This window comes from Strongylocentrotus purpuratus, unplaced genomic scaffold, assembly GCF_000002235.5.
Source record: "Strongylocentrotus purpuratus isolate Spur 01 unplaced genomic scaffold, Spur_5.0 spur5_scaffold_1, whole genome shotgun sequence".
NCBI lineage: Eukaryota > Metazoa > Echinodermata > Echinoidea > Camarodonta > Strongylocentrotidae > Strongylocentrotus > Strongylocentrotus purpuratus.
This window is the reverse complement of record NW_022145594.1, coordinates 49,444,475-49,460,839: the sequence shown is the minus strand read 5'-3', so window position 1 is coordinate 49,460,839 and position 16,365 is coordinate 49,444,475. Positions and strand designations below refer to the sequence as shown.

At 40.3% G+C, this 16,365-nt stretch overlaps 2 protein-coding genes across 2 annotated transcripts; one reads left to right on the top strand and one right to left on the bottom strand.

Moving 5' to 3' along the window:
• Positions 1–1,153: 1,153 nt before the first annotated feature.
• LOC763631 (galanin receptor type 2-like) lies at positions 1,154–2,687 on the bottom strand. Its single transcript, XM_001199666.3, has one exon. The coding sequence runs from the start codon at positions 2,471–2,473 to the stop codon at positions 1,154–1,156; it is 1,320 nt and encodes a 439-aa protein (XP_001199666.2). The 5' UTR covers positions 2,474–2,687.
• Positions 2,688–7,673: 4,986 nt separating this feature from the next.
• On the top strand, positions 7,674–15,983 carry LOC100889890 (histone-lysine N-methyltransferase PRDM9). The gene is made up of 5 exons (XM_003724218.3): positions 7,674–7,742; positions 10,024–10,300; positions 10,773–11,503; positions 12,431–12,683; positions 13,436–15,983. The coding sequence occupies exons 2-5, from the start codon at positions 10,060–10,062 to the stop codon at positions 14,929–14,931; spliced, it is 2,721 nt and encodes a 906-aa protein (XP_003724266.2). The 5' UTR covers positions 7,674–7,742; positions 10,024–10,059; the 3' UTR covers positions 14,932–15,983.
• Positions 15,984–16,365: the final 382 nt, after the last annotated feature.

Genomic DNA, 16,365 nt, shown 5'->3' with positions numbered 1-16,365 from the left:
AAGGAAACGGTTACGAAACCGTATCTTGAATGTTGACATGGTTTCGTTGGCAAAGAGAAAATCATAATTATAAGAATTGAATTGTGATTTTATTTTTCACAATAAATGGGGTTGAAAAATGTACATACATATAAAGCAGTAAGTGCAAATAAAAACATTAGTGATAAATTTTCAACATTATTTTGACCTGGTTACCATTAGAGTCGTAGAAATTGACAATGAAAGGATTTTTTGACATTGAATCAATAATGACAGTTCTGGTCTTGCGATTGCATTGTGAAAGAAACGTTGTGGAATCGATCGGAAAAGGTTGATCATGTAGCATCAGGGGCGGATCTAGGCGTTTTAGGGGGTTTAACCCCCCCCCCCACCCCCTTGGGCTGGCCTCCCCCCAATTTTTTTTTTTTTTGTAATGATTTTTTTTTTAGTTCTTTCTACCCCCCCCCCCCCCCGAAATATTGGTCGGCACTTTTTTTTCAAATTTCGGGGGCAAAATGAAAAGAAACAAAAATTAGAGTGCTCACTACCCCCACTGAGCAAAATATTGGTCAGGGCGATTTTCAAATTTCGGGGGGGGGGGGGGAGGAGGGGCAAATGAGGAAGAAAAAAAATTAGTACTTAATATTCTGCCATTAATAATAAGCATAACAATAGTAAGCACTGGGTTACAATCACAACAATATCAACAGATTTATTTTTTAAAAGCTTATAAAAGCGGTTTTATCTATAGTGTAAAACCATATCTATTTTAAATATCTATATACTTAAACAGAATCCTGTATGTCGATAGTATACGTATAACATCATGAAAAAATCGCATTGATGTAGTAGTGATTTAAATCACAAAACATGAGAAAACAAACATACTGTATATATATATATATATATATATATATATGAAGTCATAACACAAGTCACAAGTTACAAGTCAAAACTAAATTCGTACATTTTCTAGTTCATCCAAAATAGTATACATGCAGAGGAACAATAATCAAAATATACATACATTAAAATCAAACAATACTTTGTAAATTCAATAATAATACTCTTTAAATAAAACATAGTATTACCCCTGAAGATAGAGAATCCCCCCCCCCCCCCAGAGTTTATTTTGGGGAAGTCTTTGCGATCGTGCTAATTAATTTTGAGCAGCCTACACCTGGGATTGGTCATTGGTTGATAAATCTATAGCGCCTGTATTCACTTCCTTGCTGTCATCATGGTCGTCAAAGCCTGCAAAGACTGACTGTCCACTAGGTGTGGAGACGCCTTTGAAGAGGTCTCTGAGTGCTTTTCTGAATCTGAGATTCCTCGAGGCGTAGATGATTGGATTAAGGCACGAGTTTGCGAAGGCAAGGGTAACAAAGCAGCGGTAGATCGGGCTATAGAGATGGCTGACGTCAACGACGCCGAGGTTGAACATCAGATAGCCGATCTGATCAGGAGTCCAGCAGATGATGAAGGTGATGACGACGACTAAGAGTATTTGGAGGACGCGATGTCGTGCCTTCGTCAGCTTCAGCGCGTGCTTCTGTCGCTCCTGGCCGACGGCCACCGGGCTTGCGCGCTGGCGAAGGCTGTGGATCGTCAACCCATGCGCGGTCAGCATAATGATGACGGGGGTAATGTATTTCACAAGAAACAACGTCACGCCATTGATCTTTTGGAACGTCAACGTCGGGAATATTGTGACGCACTTCCCGTCTTGGACGAAGTGGACGTATAAACTAGACGAGTTGATGGCGACGGCAACGAGCCAAAGAACGACGATGGCGAGGACGCTGCGTCGCGGTGTAAATATGCGCTGGAATGTGAAGGGATACCGTATCGCAAGCAGCCTCTCGACCGAGATCGTCGTCAGGGTGAAAATGGACGCGCAGATCGATATCCACATGATCACGGACGAATGGATGACCCGGCAGTAGAACTGACCCGTCGGCGAATCCGGGAGCGTCGTCGCGTGCGGATGCGGTAGGACGAAGACCGACGTCGTGAAGTCGGCGGCGGCCAGGGCGCCAATCAGGGTATCGGTGGAGTAACTGTGACGTTTTCGACGAAAGAGGACAAGCATCACCAGAAAGTTTCCAATGATGCCCAGGACGGCTAGGATAACCTGCACGATCTGCCACCATTGCCAGGAGACTGGAGACCAGACCCAGTCTTCAGAGGACGCCCTCGTTGTCAGGGTGTCGTTATCATTCAATGTCCCTTCCGTTGTAATGTCCTCCATGTGACCAATGCCACTTGTACCGTTCCATGCGTCATTTGTGCCGTTCCATGCGTCATTCATCACGTACCATGCGTCAGTCGTATTGTCCAATGCGTCAGTTGTTCTGTTCCATGCGTCATTCCTCGATTTCCAAACGTCACTCGTCATTTCAGGTTCCAAAGTCGTTGACGTGCTAGATGCACCGACTCCATTTGTGGTTGGGTCCACGCTAGATGTGGGTTCTCCAGTTGCAGCCGTTTCCATCGTGACTGTCTATTTCATTCTCATCAAGATCATGTGGATTCAGAAAAAGAAAGAAAAAGATGACATACTCATAAAATAATCGAACAAATAAATAAATGCACTGTTAAATTATCTGCTGCACTCCAAAACAGTCTTGCAATATATATTTTGTTTCACAATTGCCATTCATTTCATCCATATCTATTCATGTTTCTCTCCTTCTCATTCCCCTATCTCTATTCTCTCTCTCTATCCCTCTTTCTCTCTCTATCTCTCCCTCTCTTCCTCTCTACCCCTCTCTCTCTCTCTCTACTCCCTCTCTTTCTCCCTGAAAATACATTATTTTGCAAATACTTTTTCAAGATTACAGTATGTGACTCCATTCAAGGCCGTCACACCCGATACAATCTTTAGACATTGTTATTAGCTTTTAGTCTGATTTGACAGGGTGTATATTAAACTCAACACAACATAATGCTCCGAACCCTATGAAATATAAGAAAGGAAAACGCACCAAATTAAAGCGTTACTTTGAAGAAGAACACAATCTTGCCTTTCGTACACAATAGCATACTGTTTTTATAAAATGGATAAAATTCGACCATGCTGACCAAATACATGTACTATTTTTGTATAGAGCTCTCTAACTGAAAACCGTGCTAATTTTCGATGGTTTTGTGCTCACTGATGTACCGTGTGAGTCAAAAAAAGTTTACACCTAGAAAATTGCTTATTATTTTAAGAATCATCTATGAATAGTAAATTATTATACATCTAATGAAAGAGTGTTTTATCCCAAATCATTTGGTATCATTTTCATGTGGTACATGTTCACGCTTGGATGAACAGGAGGCATTGTTTGCGAGAGTGCAAATATCGACTTGCGCCAAAGTGATGCCAACAGCATGTATTATGTTGGGATTAGCGGAGTGAGAGAATGAATATTGAATGTATCAAATGAAATGCATTGCATATGCTTTTTGCAGAAGCTAAGTCACACACACGCGCAAAAATATGTTTGTTGATATTTGATATTCAATATTTGATACGTGTGGCATGATTAATTTAGTTAGGCGAGGCGTCAAAAATATCGATACCAGCAGGCTGCCGCCTCACGTATTGGCGCATCGAGGCTGCAATTACGGCCGAAGCCTGGCTGGGGCAATTATTTTTCACTTATTAGCCCAGCCAGCTTGCGCCAGGCTGGGATCTGAGGCTCGGTTTCCATTCGAAAGGCGGCAGCCGGCGCATGCTTTTGTTCGGAGACCATTATGATGACATCATGAGTTAATTGAGGGTCCTACCGCCAGCGGTAGCCGGCTGAGCTAATTAAAAAAATGCAGCCAGGACGCACAAGTGCAGTTAGCTGCCGCTGGCTGGTATATTTATTTTTGACGCCTCGCCTTAGGGATGTTATTTGGATCTGCAAAGACCGAATTAATACCCAATTTCCAATTGTTTTATTCAAACATCACATAAGCAAATTTGGCGCAAGTCGATTTTCGCACTCTCGCAAACAATGCCACCTGTTCATCCAAGTGTGAACACATACCTCACAAAAATGATACCAAATGATCTGGGATAAAACAATGTTTCATAAGATGTAGAATAATTTACTGTTCATAGATGATTTTCAAAATAATTAGCAATTTTCTAGGTGTAAACTTTTTTTGGACTCACACTATACCCGATCAGAAACAACAGTACCATCCCGAGGAAATCGAATTTGCATACACGTAGGAAGTATTCAAATAATTATGGTGTGCAATTCTCGATCTTTGGGCATTTTAAGCACTGCCATACATTGGGCACTTCAAACTTATTTGCATAACTTTGAGGCCTTGAAATTAAAATATGATTTGAACATAATTCATTTACTTAAATTCGCAGTATTATCCTTTTCACACAAAGCACACAAGCAAAGGCATTCTGAGGGGGGGGGGGGGGCATTTTGAAAATGGATCCAGCGGGCTAATACTTTCTCACAGAATCCAACGAAACACGGAATGTTCAAGATTACAAATAAATGACATGTGCCAAACAATTCTGATAGAAAATATATAGTGGCTGAGTAATGAGCATAGAAATATAAGGAAATCCGGATAAGTAGGCACGACACCATGTGCTTAACACAACCATAGTCAAGTATGTGCAAATGGGAGCTGTGGTTTTTGTCGACGATGATTGATGCCCAGTAAGGTTTTGTGCGTTTGATTTTAATTCACTGGTTCAAACAACCAATCTACTGCAGGATTAACAATCAACAATCAATCATCGCAATTAATTGTCTCTTGAAAAATACGATTCCCATACCCGAGCTCATAAATAGCCGAATCTAAAATGGCTTAGAATATGTTAATCTACCCTGCAGTGTGCAAAATATTGTGCTTAAATCACAAAATGCCCAATCGAATCGCTTTAATTTCATCCATTCAATGCTTAAAGTTGCAATGGAAAATTTAGTTGAAAAACACCACCGTTTAACAAAAATGAAATTAGTCTATTCATTTTAAATTTCGTAAAAAGATGTCTGTACCTTTATCTGAGAAAAATATGCGTCACGGCTAGTAACGAGAATAAAAACATAATTAGAAGATGATAAAGTAAATGGTTCAAGATTGTTGAAATATTTGAGTGGTCAGCGAATTCTAGTTTTAAAAAACGTGCTATACTCACCAGCAGCTAGATGATGACACAAGTTTATGAGGAAACATGAGACCATATAAGCATTTCGTCGGTTTCCGATTCTATCACTTAGGTATAACAGTTGTTATGAGACCGTAACGAACACAAGAATTCGTGTGTTTGCATCAAACTGATAAATTGATTTTCTACTGTATACGTACATAAGGTACAGAATGTCGTCACCAATCATGTATGCTCAGCGGCGTATCCATACGTTGGCTTCAGAAGGGGTAAGACATTTCAAATGACTGTAATCTATACACTTTTACTAAGGAGGCACTGCAGGTTAATTGGCGGTACAGGGGAGGGGGCATTAATATTGCTCAAAATGACTTATTTGATGACGAAAATGTGAGTGTTTTAGAATATGGTCTAAACTGCTTGCTTTTTTGTATGACTGATACCCTTGTTCCCAACCTGCTTGCTATAGCTCGAAGTGAGGTTGCATTTCTTGTTCTTCAATGGACACCTGTCGAGAGGGGCAAACTGCGCCCCCTACCCCCCCCCCCCCCACCCCCTACCCTCCTCAAACTACGGTCGTGGTCAAGCGCGTGATTGAAAGTGTGTCGGATAATTGGTATTGTATAATAATATCATTATTATATGCAGGTGATCTAGAGCGTAACTGTGTCCAAAGCGTCACCACATCATTTAAAGGTAATATGAACCTTGCTCCGGCGACAACTGCCCTCCACGGTCAAAAATCATTTAGCGAATTCTACAACGTAGAAGTAAGTACTTATTTAAGCCGATCTTTACTAGTTTGACCAGGGGGAATTAGACCTCCCTGCAAGGTCACTTACAGGTGGTTATCTCATTACATCAGCTCTCAATTAACATAAGAAAAAGACGATCATGGGGGACCGACAGGCACCGATTAGGCATTGTTTGCTATAAAGAGGGCGCAAGTAGCTACAAGTAGTACAGTGGGGCTTTAAAGCAAACTCCAACCTTGAGTCAAACACGGAACTTTACTCTAATCCTAAACATAACCTAAATATATTAGAAACCAAATTGACATAGCTTTAGTACGCAAATCACAAATCTTACCCGAACCCTTTGTCTCCCCTTTTGAGGTAACGTGTTTTGTTGTAGTTGTTGTAGTGTTTATGTTTTTGTTTTTTGCTTGTCAGAGAATTTATGACTACAAATGATATTCAAAGTCCTGATTACCCTTTTAATGCCCCTTTCTTTTCAGCAAATTTTAGGGACACTGTGCCGTCCCCCCCCCCCCCCTCTTTTGCAAAATCCTGCATTTACCCCTGAACAGGTACGTTATAATGTCCAGGGCATCATCTAATCATTGTTGTGAGTTCATAATCATGATTTTTCAGAGAGCAAATTGCCCCCCCCCCAATAAGATCAAATGGGGTTAATGAATTCAACGTATTCAAGGTATTTCTTTTTTTTAGATTGATTTCAAGCTTGAGTTAACTTTTTACCACGATTGATTTTTTAATTCATTTGTGATTCAATTATTGTGTGCCTGCCGTTGCGAGTATTGCAACTGCAAATGTATAACAGAGGGCGGTGGTTTTCATCCAATTATCACGTTGCGCATGAACAGCTAGGAGCGTCACTTTATCATCGTTTCCAGGGGAGGGGGAGTCGGGATTTTTTTTTTTTTGGTGAGAGTGGATTCCGGAGTGCCGCGCCCGATTTTAAAAATATAAACTACCCCAAAAAGACCATATTTTAACAACTTCTTTTGCTTTCTTCTTGTAGGTTTACTTCGTAATTTTTGCACATGTATTTTGAATCGTTGTTCTCTATACTAAAAGTCCATTGATATTAGATAGAATGTGCTTCGATTATAATTAGGTAAAAAATATTATGTTACAATTTATTATGTGTAGGGTCATGTTAAAGATATGGTGATAATTTTCTGTCGAAATACAAACATTGTCCCTAATATATTATCACCATTAATTTGTGTGTCATTATCATTATTATTAACATTATTGTAGGCTCAGTTATTATTATCATTTTCATCAATATCATCATTATCATTATCTCTTTCTCTCTCTCTCTCCAACTCTCTTTCTCTCACTCTTTTTGTTGTTGTTTTTTTCTTTTTCCGAAATCAGATAGAAATATTATACATAGTAAAATATCCAAATGAAATATTAATAAAGGTACATAGACCAAATTTACCATTAATGTGTATGTCATTTTAATTTCACTCTCTCTCTCTCCCTTTCTCTTTCAACCACCCATCATGCAGTATGATATCCTTTAATTTCCGTCATAAACCATTAGTGGTTCACTTGCAGATCCCCAATCAATTATACCGGGAGGAGAGAGCCGAGGATTAAAGTGGTTCATCGAGGATTATGTTATAGTTTGATCTTAATTAAGGGTATCTTCTTTTTTTATCTTATTTGTTTACAGACCGCGATCATTGTTGAGATTATAGCTGGAAAGTCCAGAAGTATTATCCAAGAAAAAGTTAATTTGGACATCCTATTGACAGGCATAATAATTATAAAGGTTTAGGATATGGACTTCGTCAAATCGGCAACCCACTTTGGTTAGCAATTACTCAAGGAGTTATTAAGTAGCTGCCTTCAGGTATCAGACCGATTTAGAAAAACAATCCAGTAATGTGAGTTTCCAGTAGTATTTCTAGACGGATAACCTATAATGAATTGCAAGTTTCAATGAGAATTGATTTTATTTCAACATTTTCATTGTTTTTTTATTTGAATATATTAGTTTGGTCAATTATTTCCGCATATTTTGCCTTCATCCTGATAAACTGTGGTCCCGTCTACTGAGATATTTGTGTGTAGCAGTTCGCAAAGATTGTCCGAGGCCGAGTTTGTTATTCCAGATGTGATATCTCTATGAGTGATTATGTTAAATAGCGAATGTTTCGTAGGTTTGTCGTTAGGCCACATTCATTCATTTTCAAAATGCCATCAGTTTTGATTCCCTCAGTCGTGCCTGAAGACGCGGAATCAAAGCAGATCGTAGACCTAGGTCTAGAGGATCTAATCAATTAGGGTCTAGTCTAGATCTGGATCTGTAGACTAATAAGATGATCATTTCACACAACAAAATTGAAGAAGAAAGAAAGAAGGAAGAGTAGGTCTAGACTCTAGAAAAAAAAGAAAACGTGAACAAGGAGTAAAACTAAAAAAGGAAGGAAAAAGAGGAGAAGAAGAAGAAGAAGAAGTAGATCTAGACCCTAGTAAAACTTTATAGGCCTACTTAAGTAGTACTTACACTTAGATCTATCTAGATCTAGAGTCTATTATCATTTTTTATCATCAGTTTAATGCTTTAGGCCGAGATCTAATAAGTAATTCTTTTATTTTCCTTATCTGTCTGTAAATGATTATTACTATTTTAACTTATTAATTTTATACTTGTCTGCAAGGGACCCCACTGGAAATAAGCTCTCGAACTTTCGTGGGTTATCCTGTTCTGATCTGTTATTGTATATCGTTGTATGGTAGATCTAGAAGCTTGTCAAATAAAAATCAATCAATCAATCGACGCACGAAGATATCTACTGTAATGTCTCAGATCCTCATTTAGTCATCACGGTAGATAACTTCACACAGGCGCGTGCCCGCCCACAACCCACCATCGATATGCACTAGTATTGTGCAGCAGTTTGCCGTGAAACCTGTGAAAAAGTGTATACTAATATCAACGTTTATCCGAAAATTACTAGAAAAATAACAAGAAAATTGACACAAAACAGGTAATAAACATAACGACTTTTAACTCATGATCTTTATTTGGATATTTAACGAATATTTACTTCATTTTGGGTATGTTTTAGTGGGGCATCTCAACGCTGGAGTTAAGGGTCAAATTTTGGATATGTTTCTGAACAAGCGCCAAACTTTGCGCGTTGAGCGCTGTAGGCCTACATCGACTTTACTCGCTCTCATTGGCCGATCCGCTCGAGTTGCTTCAAATTTAAGTGCAAGAGGAACTACTCTATTTAAGCGCAACTTAGCACAACTTAAGTTCAATGGCACAGTCAATACGTAATATTACGTCACCCCTGAGATTTTGACACGTCCTGCTTTAAACAGGTGCACACTTCACACCTACCTGACGCACGCACGGCATTGCAAACACATGAAATAGAAAAATTAAGGAACATTTCAGAATAAATTTCCAGTTTGTACCTTAAATATGACGAAAATGAGAATTCTACAAACTTAAAAAATAGTTAAGTGAAACTTAAACTAAAGTGAAATACATTTACTTAATTGAAAAAATCATGACATAATAACAGAGGGTTTGACGAAATATCATAACTTTGGTATCGAAAAAAAAAAAAAAAATCGCTAGCTTGCTCCTCGCACAAATATCTTATAGCATTAAATGAATAGAGAACAGCGATAGCCACTCTGAAGGGCCCATGTCGGCTAGGCTAGGCGCTAATTTATGAAAATGAGGCCGAGATCGGATGAGCGATCTGCGCATGGGCTAAATGTAAGCTAAAGTTCTTTGTATGATTGGGAGGAGGGGCCAAAAACTATAGAAAATGCTTTTTTACCTGCCTAAAGGTCTGCATAGGTAGAGAAGAGTGGAGTATTTATTTTTCACCGGAGTGTTGGCTCAGTCAGTAGAGCGTCCGCCTCACAACCGGGAGGTCGTGGGTTCGAACCCCGGCCGCGTCATACCAAAAGACGTTAAAAGATGGGAGTTGTTGCTACCTTGTTTGGCGTTCAACAATAAGGGATAGAGCAACGTCGATCTGGCGCTGCTCAGTGGCTGCCGGGCTCACGATCAATTGGGCAAAAAAGAATTTCTGTTTCGGTTTAATAAAATTTGGAGTGGACTATTAGGCTATTATTATTATTATTCTAAAATTGAATATATATATTTTTGTCTACTCTTTTTCTTCCATGTCTTTGAAGATCCTATACATGTGATGTCATAGAGGGTGCTGTACCATGGATCCGAGTTACCGCCAGGGTTTCTATCCATCTAGCGAGAGAGACCAGGAGCAGCTGCGTCACCACCACCATACTCATCCTCAGCTACAGCAGCAACATGCACAACACTTACAACACTACCAGCTCCCCTACCACATCTCACCGCAACAACCTCCGTATGTGGTTGATCAGGTAGAGCCGCTCAGAAACAGAGAGGACTTTGGAAATGGTCAGGTTATGCTTCGTTCCATTTATACTGGTAAGCATTTAAATAGACATGTTATTGGACAACATTGGAGGTTTTGTCAAACTGAAATAGAGCTCTGGTGAAACAAAACAAAATAACACAAGACTTCTGTATTAATGATTCATTTTTGAATGGACTGTTTTAAAATGAGTTCCTGTGAACAAAAATAAAAGCATTTTTGGACCCTTAGGAAGAGTTCACTGAGACCAACTCTACTCTCACAATCACATGAAGAGTGATGGGGGAGGGGGGGGGATGGGTGGATTAGGGTTATTGATATTTGTTGCTTATATTATAAGCATTTTTACTTAAAATTAATGTTTATTTTTATATAAGTGCAGAATAAATTGATGAAAAACTACCAGTTCTTATTATTATAAGCATTTTTACTTAAAATCAATGTTTATCTCTTATATAAGTGCAAAATCAATTGATGAAAAACTACCAGTTCTTAATCATATCTTAAACACCTTTCCTTTTCAAGGTACAGGATCAGGACTTCCAAATTCCAACACAACTCTTCAACCATCTGGCGAGCAGCCTCTCAATTACTCTCGTGGTCTTCAACATGTTACTATCCTACAGCCTACCACTCAATCATCAAGCTTCCCACCATCATCTTCTACCACTCCTACCACCAGTCAGGCTGTTATCTTCCCCCCTCCACCAGTAATTACCACCGGTGACCACACCCCTGGAATTACCCCTCTAGATCCTGACATCATCAGCAAGGAACCGTCCACCGCTTCCTCATCGCATCTCACTACCTCTTCCCTTCCTGACTCTCTCACTCCTACAAACATCCATCTTCAATCAAACCCAGTCACGACTCATACCTCTACCTCCCCATCCACCATCTCCACGATCCGTCAGACCGTCCTTTCCCATCCCGTCATCATTCAACCTATCACAGCCGCGCAATCAAGAACGTCAAACGTCCTGACACCCTCGTCCGCTTTACAGAAGAACATTTTTGTGCTACCAGGTATCTTGAACTTGAGAGGACGTAAAGCCAAAGAGAAGTCGTCGAAGGAGGAGGAGAGGCCAGGAGCGGATTTACCCGATTTCCTGAGCTTTAAGTTTGCTCCGGATGATGATGAGAACATCAGGGGTGTGGTTGCCAGTGGACCGGTAGAGAAGGGGATGATGATCGGACCCTATGAGGGCAATCTTCTAGATGAGGACAGCGGAGCTCATAAAGAATCTACATGGGAGGTATGTTATCTGTACTGGGGGTGTTTCGTAAAGCTGTGCGTAAAGTTACAAATGACTTTACAAATAATTTGAAATGGGATGCCCAAATATGTATTTTCCATTTTTAATCTGAATTAAATTGTAGCCAAAAATACACTTTGCATTAAAAATGTTTTGTTAATAATGATAGTGATAATCTACATCTGCATATTTCAACTTTAGCTTATGCAATTAAAAGGATTTGAGAATCCTAGAGTCATGCATAACTTCACCCACATCTTTATGAAATGCCCCCCAGCAGAGATAGGGAAAGGGCATAGGGGGGCTTTGTATTATCAAAATGTATTTTCTTGCCATGGTGCCACCTCTAAGGTGCCATCAAGTTTTCAGACTTATCATAAATGGAATGTGGCTCAGTAAAACCCTCTTTTCATTGTTCACATGTCTAAGTAACTTCATACATCGTTTCAAGATATTGAACTTAACAAATCATGAACCTTTTTTGAATTTCGTTAAATGCCCAGTCAAGTACTTCATGAGTGAGAAGGATTGATAAGCAATTCTTACTGTTTAAATTTCTTATCAACAAGGAAGAAGTAAGGAAATCTGTTTTTAAAACAATATGATTTAGATATTGAGGTGTAGAGGTGCCGTGGTCGAGTGGTTAAGTCGCCAGACTGTCGATCACAACGTCTGCGGTTCGAGACCCGCGGCGGCACTAATGTCCTTTGGCAAGACATTGATCTACATTTGCCACACTCAACCCAGGTGATGTAAAAGGGTACCTGGCAGGAATTAATTCTTTGAAATGCTAGAGCGCCGTAATGGCAGCACAGCTTAGGCCGGGGTAATAATCTCCAAGTTTGGGAGCGCTTAGTGATTGTAAAAAGTCCTATATAAAAACTGAGTATTATTAATATATTAAAGTCCTATCTTATTTTATCACAGCTGTGTTTACGAGGGAAGGTCTTCCTGTATATTGATGGCAAACGCAAGGGCCGTTCTCACATGATGTCCTACATCCAGAGCGCTCGGACTGAATGTGAACAGAACCTTGAGGCCATTCAGTCGTTCGGTGATGTCTACTTCAGAGCAACAAAGATGATTGAGCCTGGGGAGGAGTTGAAGGTCTTCTATAGTGAGGTTTACAGTGATCTGGTAGGATTCAAGACAAAGTGGGATGACCTCATCTTTAATGAAGGTAAGATATTCATATACCTGGAGGGTGTTTCACAAAGATCCTAAGTTGAACTTATCTCTAAGTTGGACTTAAAAATTATGGAAAGCCGCTAGCATATATATGAAAATATTTTGTAAAAGTTATTTTGAAAGGCATCAAATGTTGATTTAAATCATTCATATTTTCTATTGTCAAGGAGATTTCATGTTCTTGATGTGGAATATATGAAAAGTCTAAAATACTTGAATATTTGCTTGTGAATATATTTTACTTTAAGGCTACAAATGGCTCTCCATAATTTCTAAGTTCAACTTAGGATCTATGTGGAACACCCCCCTGGTGCTCACCCGACCATTATACTCTTGCATGGGGGACTTTAGAAGAATAATTATCAATTGCAAATTTTTGTCCAACATGGGTACAGAGACATTCTTTCAGTGTGCCAAATTATTGGGTCTTCATGAACCAACCCCTCCCCTTCTCACAAATAGCCCTCAAAATCTATTATGTCTCGGAGGTTATTAGAAAATGCCTGAAGAAACAATTTTATAAGGTAGATGGTACAGTAGGTTAAACCACCTACGTAATAAGTTAAGGATTGGGGGGAAAGGGAAATATTGTACAATGTATTACATACATATTGATATTTATATAGCGCCTTTAGATAAACATGCTCAAAGCGCTTTTCATTAATAAATAAAACAGGAATGATAATTATTACATGTATTTTTTTAGTGTTGTGATCCTTTTTTCTCTTCTCCTTTTTTCAACAGAGGATGACGAGTTTGAATGCAAACAATGTAGCACCAGGCTTCCGTCCGCTAAGAGGATGATGAGACACGTCAAGTTTGAGCATGAGACCGATACATCCAAAGAACTATGTCCCATCGTCACCTGGAAGGTGAAAACCAAGAATGAAGTCGAGAGTAATCAACCTGGCTCTGAGAAACTGACAGAGACAGAAGACGCAGTTGAGCTGGTTAAGCACTATGTCTGTACCGTGTGCGGGAAGAACTTCCCTTCGGAAGGAAGGCTCGAAGCTCACGCCATGTTCCATGAATTCACAGAAGAGCACACATGTCCAGTGTGCGGGGAAAGGCAGAGGAATACTTTCATGCTGACGAAACACATGGCGAGACACATCAGCAGGACTCATAAGTGCACCAAGTGCGACAAGGCCTACAAGACCAGAGGTGCGCTGTACAGACATGAGCGTGATATGCATGGTATACCGGTGGTTAGGAATCACTCCTGTAGGATATGCTCCACACGATTTGCCAAGAAGCTAGAGTGCTTGAAGCACGAGATGACACACAAAGAGTTCAAGGACGTCGTAGACACACCTAAAAAGAGAGACCGCAAGATGAAACTAGAAATTGGAAAAAGAACGAAGAAACAGACAGAGAATATTGATGAAAATATTAAAAATGTTATTGGAAGTTTAAATACTATTATTGAAAAAAGAACGTCTGTACCTGAAGAAGAGGAAATTCCAAACGTAGGCAATAAAACAAGAATGCAAAGTGGAAGATTATCGATGCAGTCTCGAAACAGGAAAGCCAAAAATAAACCTCAGGAGCCCCAAGACATGTTGGGTAAAGCGGCCGACTATTACATCAAGCCAAGACCTTTCAAATGTCGCTACTGCACCAAGAGGTATGTTGATAAGACCAAAGCGTATGAGCATGAGAAGGAAGTCCATGAAGGTAAAGGAACTTATAAATGCACAGATTGCGGAAGGATGTTCATGAACGAAGCTCGTTTCCTGGATCACGTCAAGAACCACGAGCAGCATCGGTTGTACCGATGTAACCTCTGTGCTCGATCCTTTGCCTCTGAGACCGCTCTGAACAACCATCAAGGAGAACACAACGGTCTGAAGCCTTTCAAGTGTGACCTCTGCGGACGTGGCTTCCGGGTCAAGAACGCCGTCTACCAGCACAAGAGACGGATGCACCAGACGCGCCCCTTGCGCTTCTTCTGTCCTGTCTGCAACAAAGGGTTCTCAGATAAAGGGGGCTTGACCAAGCATGAGAGACGCCACAAGGGCATCCGACCCTTCGTGTGCTTGCAGTGTGGGAAAGGGTTCACCGTGAAGCATAGTTTACAGGTTCACATGCAGAGTATGCATGAGGAGAAGAGACCGTTCACATGCCACATCTGCTTGAAGACATTCACCTTGAATCATAGCTTTACATCTCACATGTTCAGACACAAGGTACAGGGTGAGGAGCCTCCAGGACAGACTGACATTCACCTTGAATCATAGCTTTACATCTCACATGTTCAGACACAAGGTACAGGGTGAGGAGCCTCCTGGACAGACTGACATTCACCTTGAATCATAGCTTTACATCTCACATGTTCAGATACAAGGTACAGGGTGAGGAGCCTCCTGGACAGACTGACATTCACCTTGAATCATAGCTTTACATCTCACATGTTCAGATACAAGGTACAGGGTGAGGAGCCTCCAGGACAGACTGACATTCACCTTGAATCATAGCTTTACATCTCACATGTTCAGATACAAGGTACAGGGTGAGGAGCCTCCAGGACAGACTGACATTCACCTTGAATCATAGCTTTACATCTCACATGTTCAGATACAAGGTACAGGGTGAGGAGCCTCCAGGACAGACTGACATTCACCTTGAATCATAGCTTCACATCTCACATGTTCAGACACAAGATTCAGGGTGAGGAGCCTCCGGGACAGACTGAACAACAACAACAAACATTTAAGTACACTGACAGCTCAACTAATATTAATAATAATATTCGATATTTATATAGAGCACATATCCAATTTATCCACCCTGCAAGGTGCTCAAAGTGCTCCAATATTACCCCGGCTCTGCTAGGCTACCACTTTTGGTGCTCACAGTAGTAAGGAATCCCTACTACCGGTCCCCATTTACTTCACCTGGGTGGAGTGTGGCAAATGTAGATCAATGTCATACATTAAGAAGTACTTATGATTTATTGAGATGTATGTTAATATCCATTAGGTTTAGGTACTACATGTACCATGACTGGGCTCACCCACGATGTAGGCTCCTCGATCTATAGTTCAATGATGCAAGCTTATCTACTCTTTGTCACATACTGTAGGGTACTCTGTACATGCGTTGAGCTACAGGTGTCACAGTCTCGTCAACATGTAGTTCTAGATTGTAGTCGGTCACTTTACTTCTGGGTACCAGTCATGTACACCATCTACAAAATTGACTTCTATTTTTATTTTAGACACGCCTAGCTTGATAACTGTCTACATGTCTGCCTAGTAATGCTGACCATTTTCCTTTTATGACGTAGAACTCTGCCTCTATATTAGCTGTCTTCCTAACCCAGATACTTGAATAGAATACCGTCCCACTGTCCACAATTACATGTATATCTACATGTACCTCAGATTGATCCACAGTGAGAGAAATGGTTTACTGTACCTCCCACATTGAAACAACAAGAATCGTCTCTCTTTTGTCCTAGTTGTCCTCATTGTCGGCCTCAAGTACGTTATTCACTCCTTGTTCCCCTGGTTTTCTCTTACCAAAAATGCTTGTTATTGTCCTTTGATTTGCAGCATTTCGCAAACAGATGCAAAGTGTCCTTCTTGCAAGTTTTCCCCTTCGCTGGATAATTCCTATAATTCTTCGTGAGATGTCCTTCTCGGCCGCATCAGAAGCACTTGGCCCCTCCG

Bases quoted from the DNA above. Each gene is read 5' to 3' on its own strand.
- LOC100889890 (XM_003724218.3), top strand. From the start codon at position 10,060: ATGGATCCGAGTTACCGCCAGGGTTTCTATCCATCTAGCGAGAGAGAC. The intron at 10,301-10,772 runs GTAAGCATTTAA...TTCCTTTTCAAG, and splicing joins GCTTCGTTCCATTTATACTG to GTACAGGATCAGGACTTCCA. The intron at 12,684-13,435 runs GTAAGATATTCA...TTTTTTCAACAG, and splicing joins TGACCTCATCTTTAATGAAG to AGGATGACGAGTTTGAATGC.
- LOC763631 (XM_001199666.3), bottom strand. From the start codon at position 2,473: ATGGAAACGGCTGCAACTGGAGAACCCACATCTAGCGTGGACCCAACC.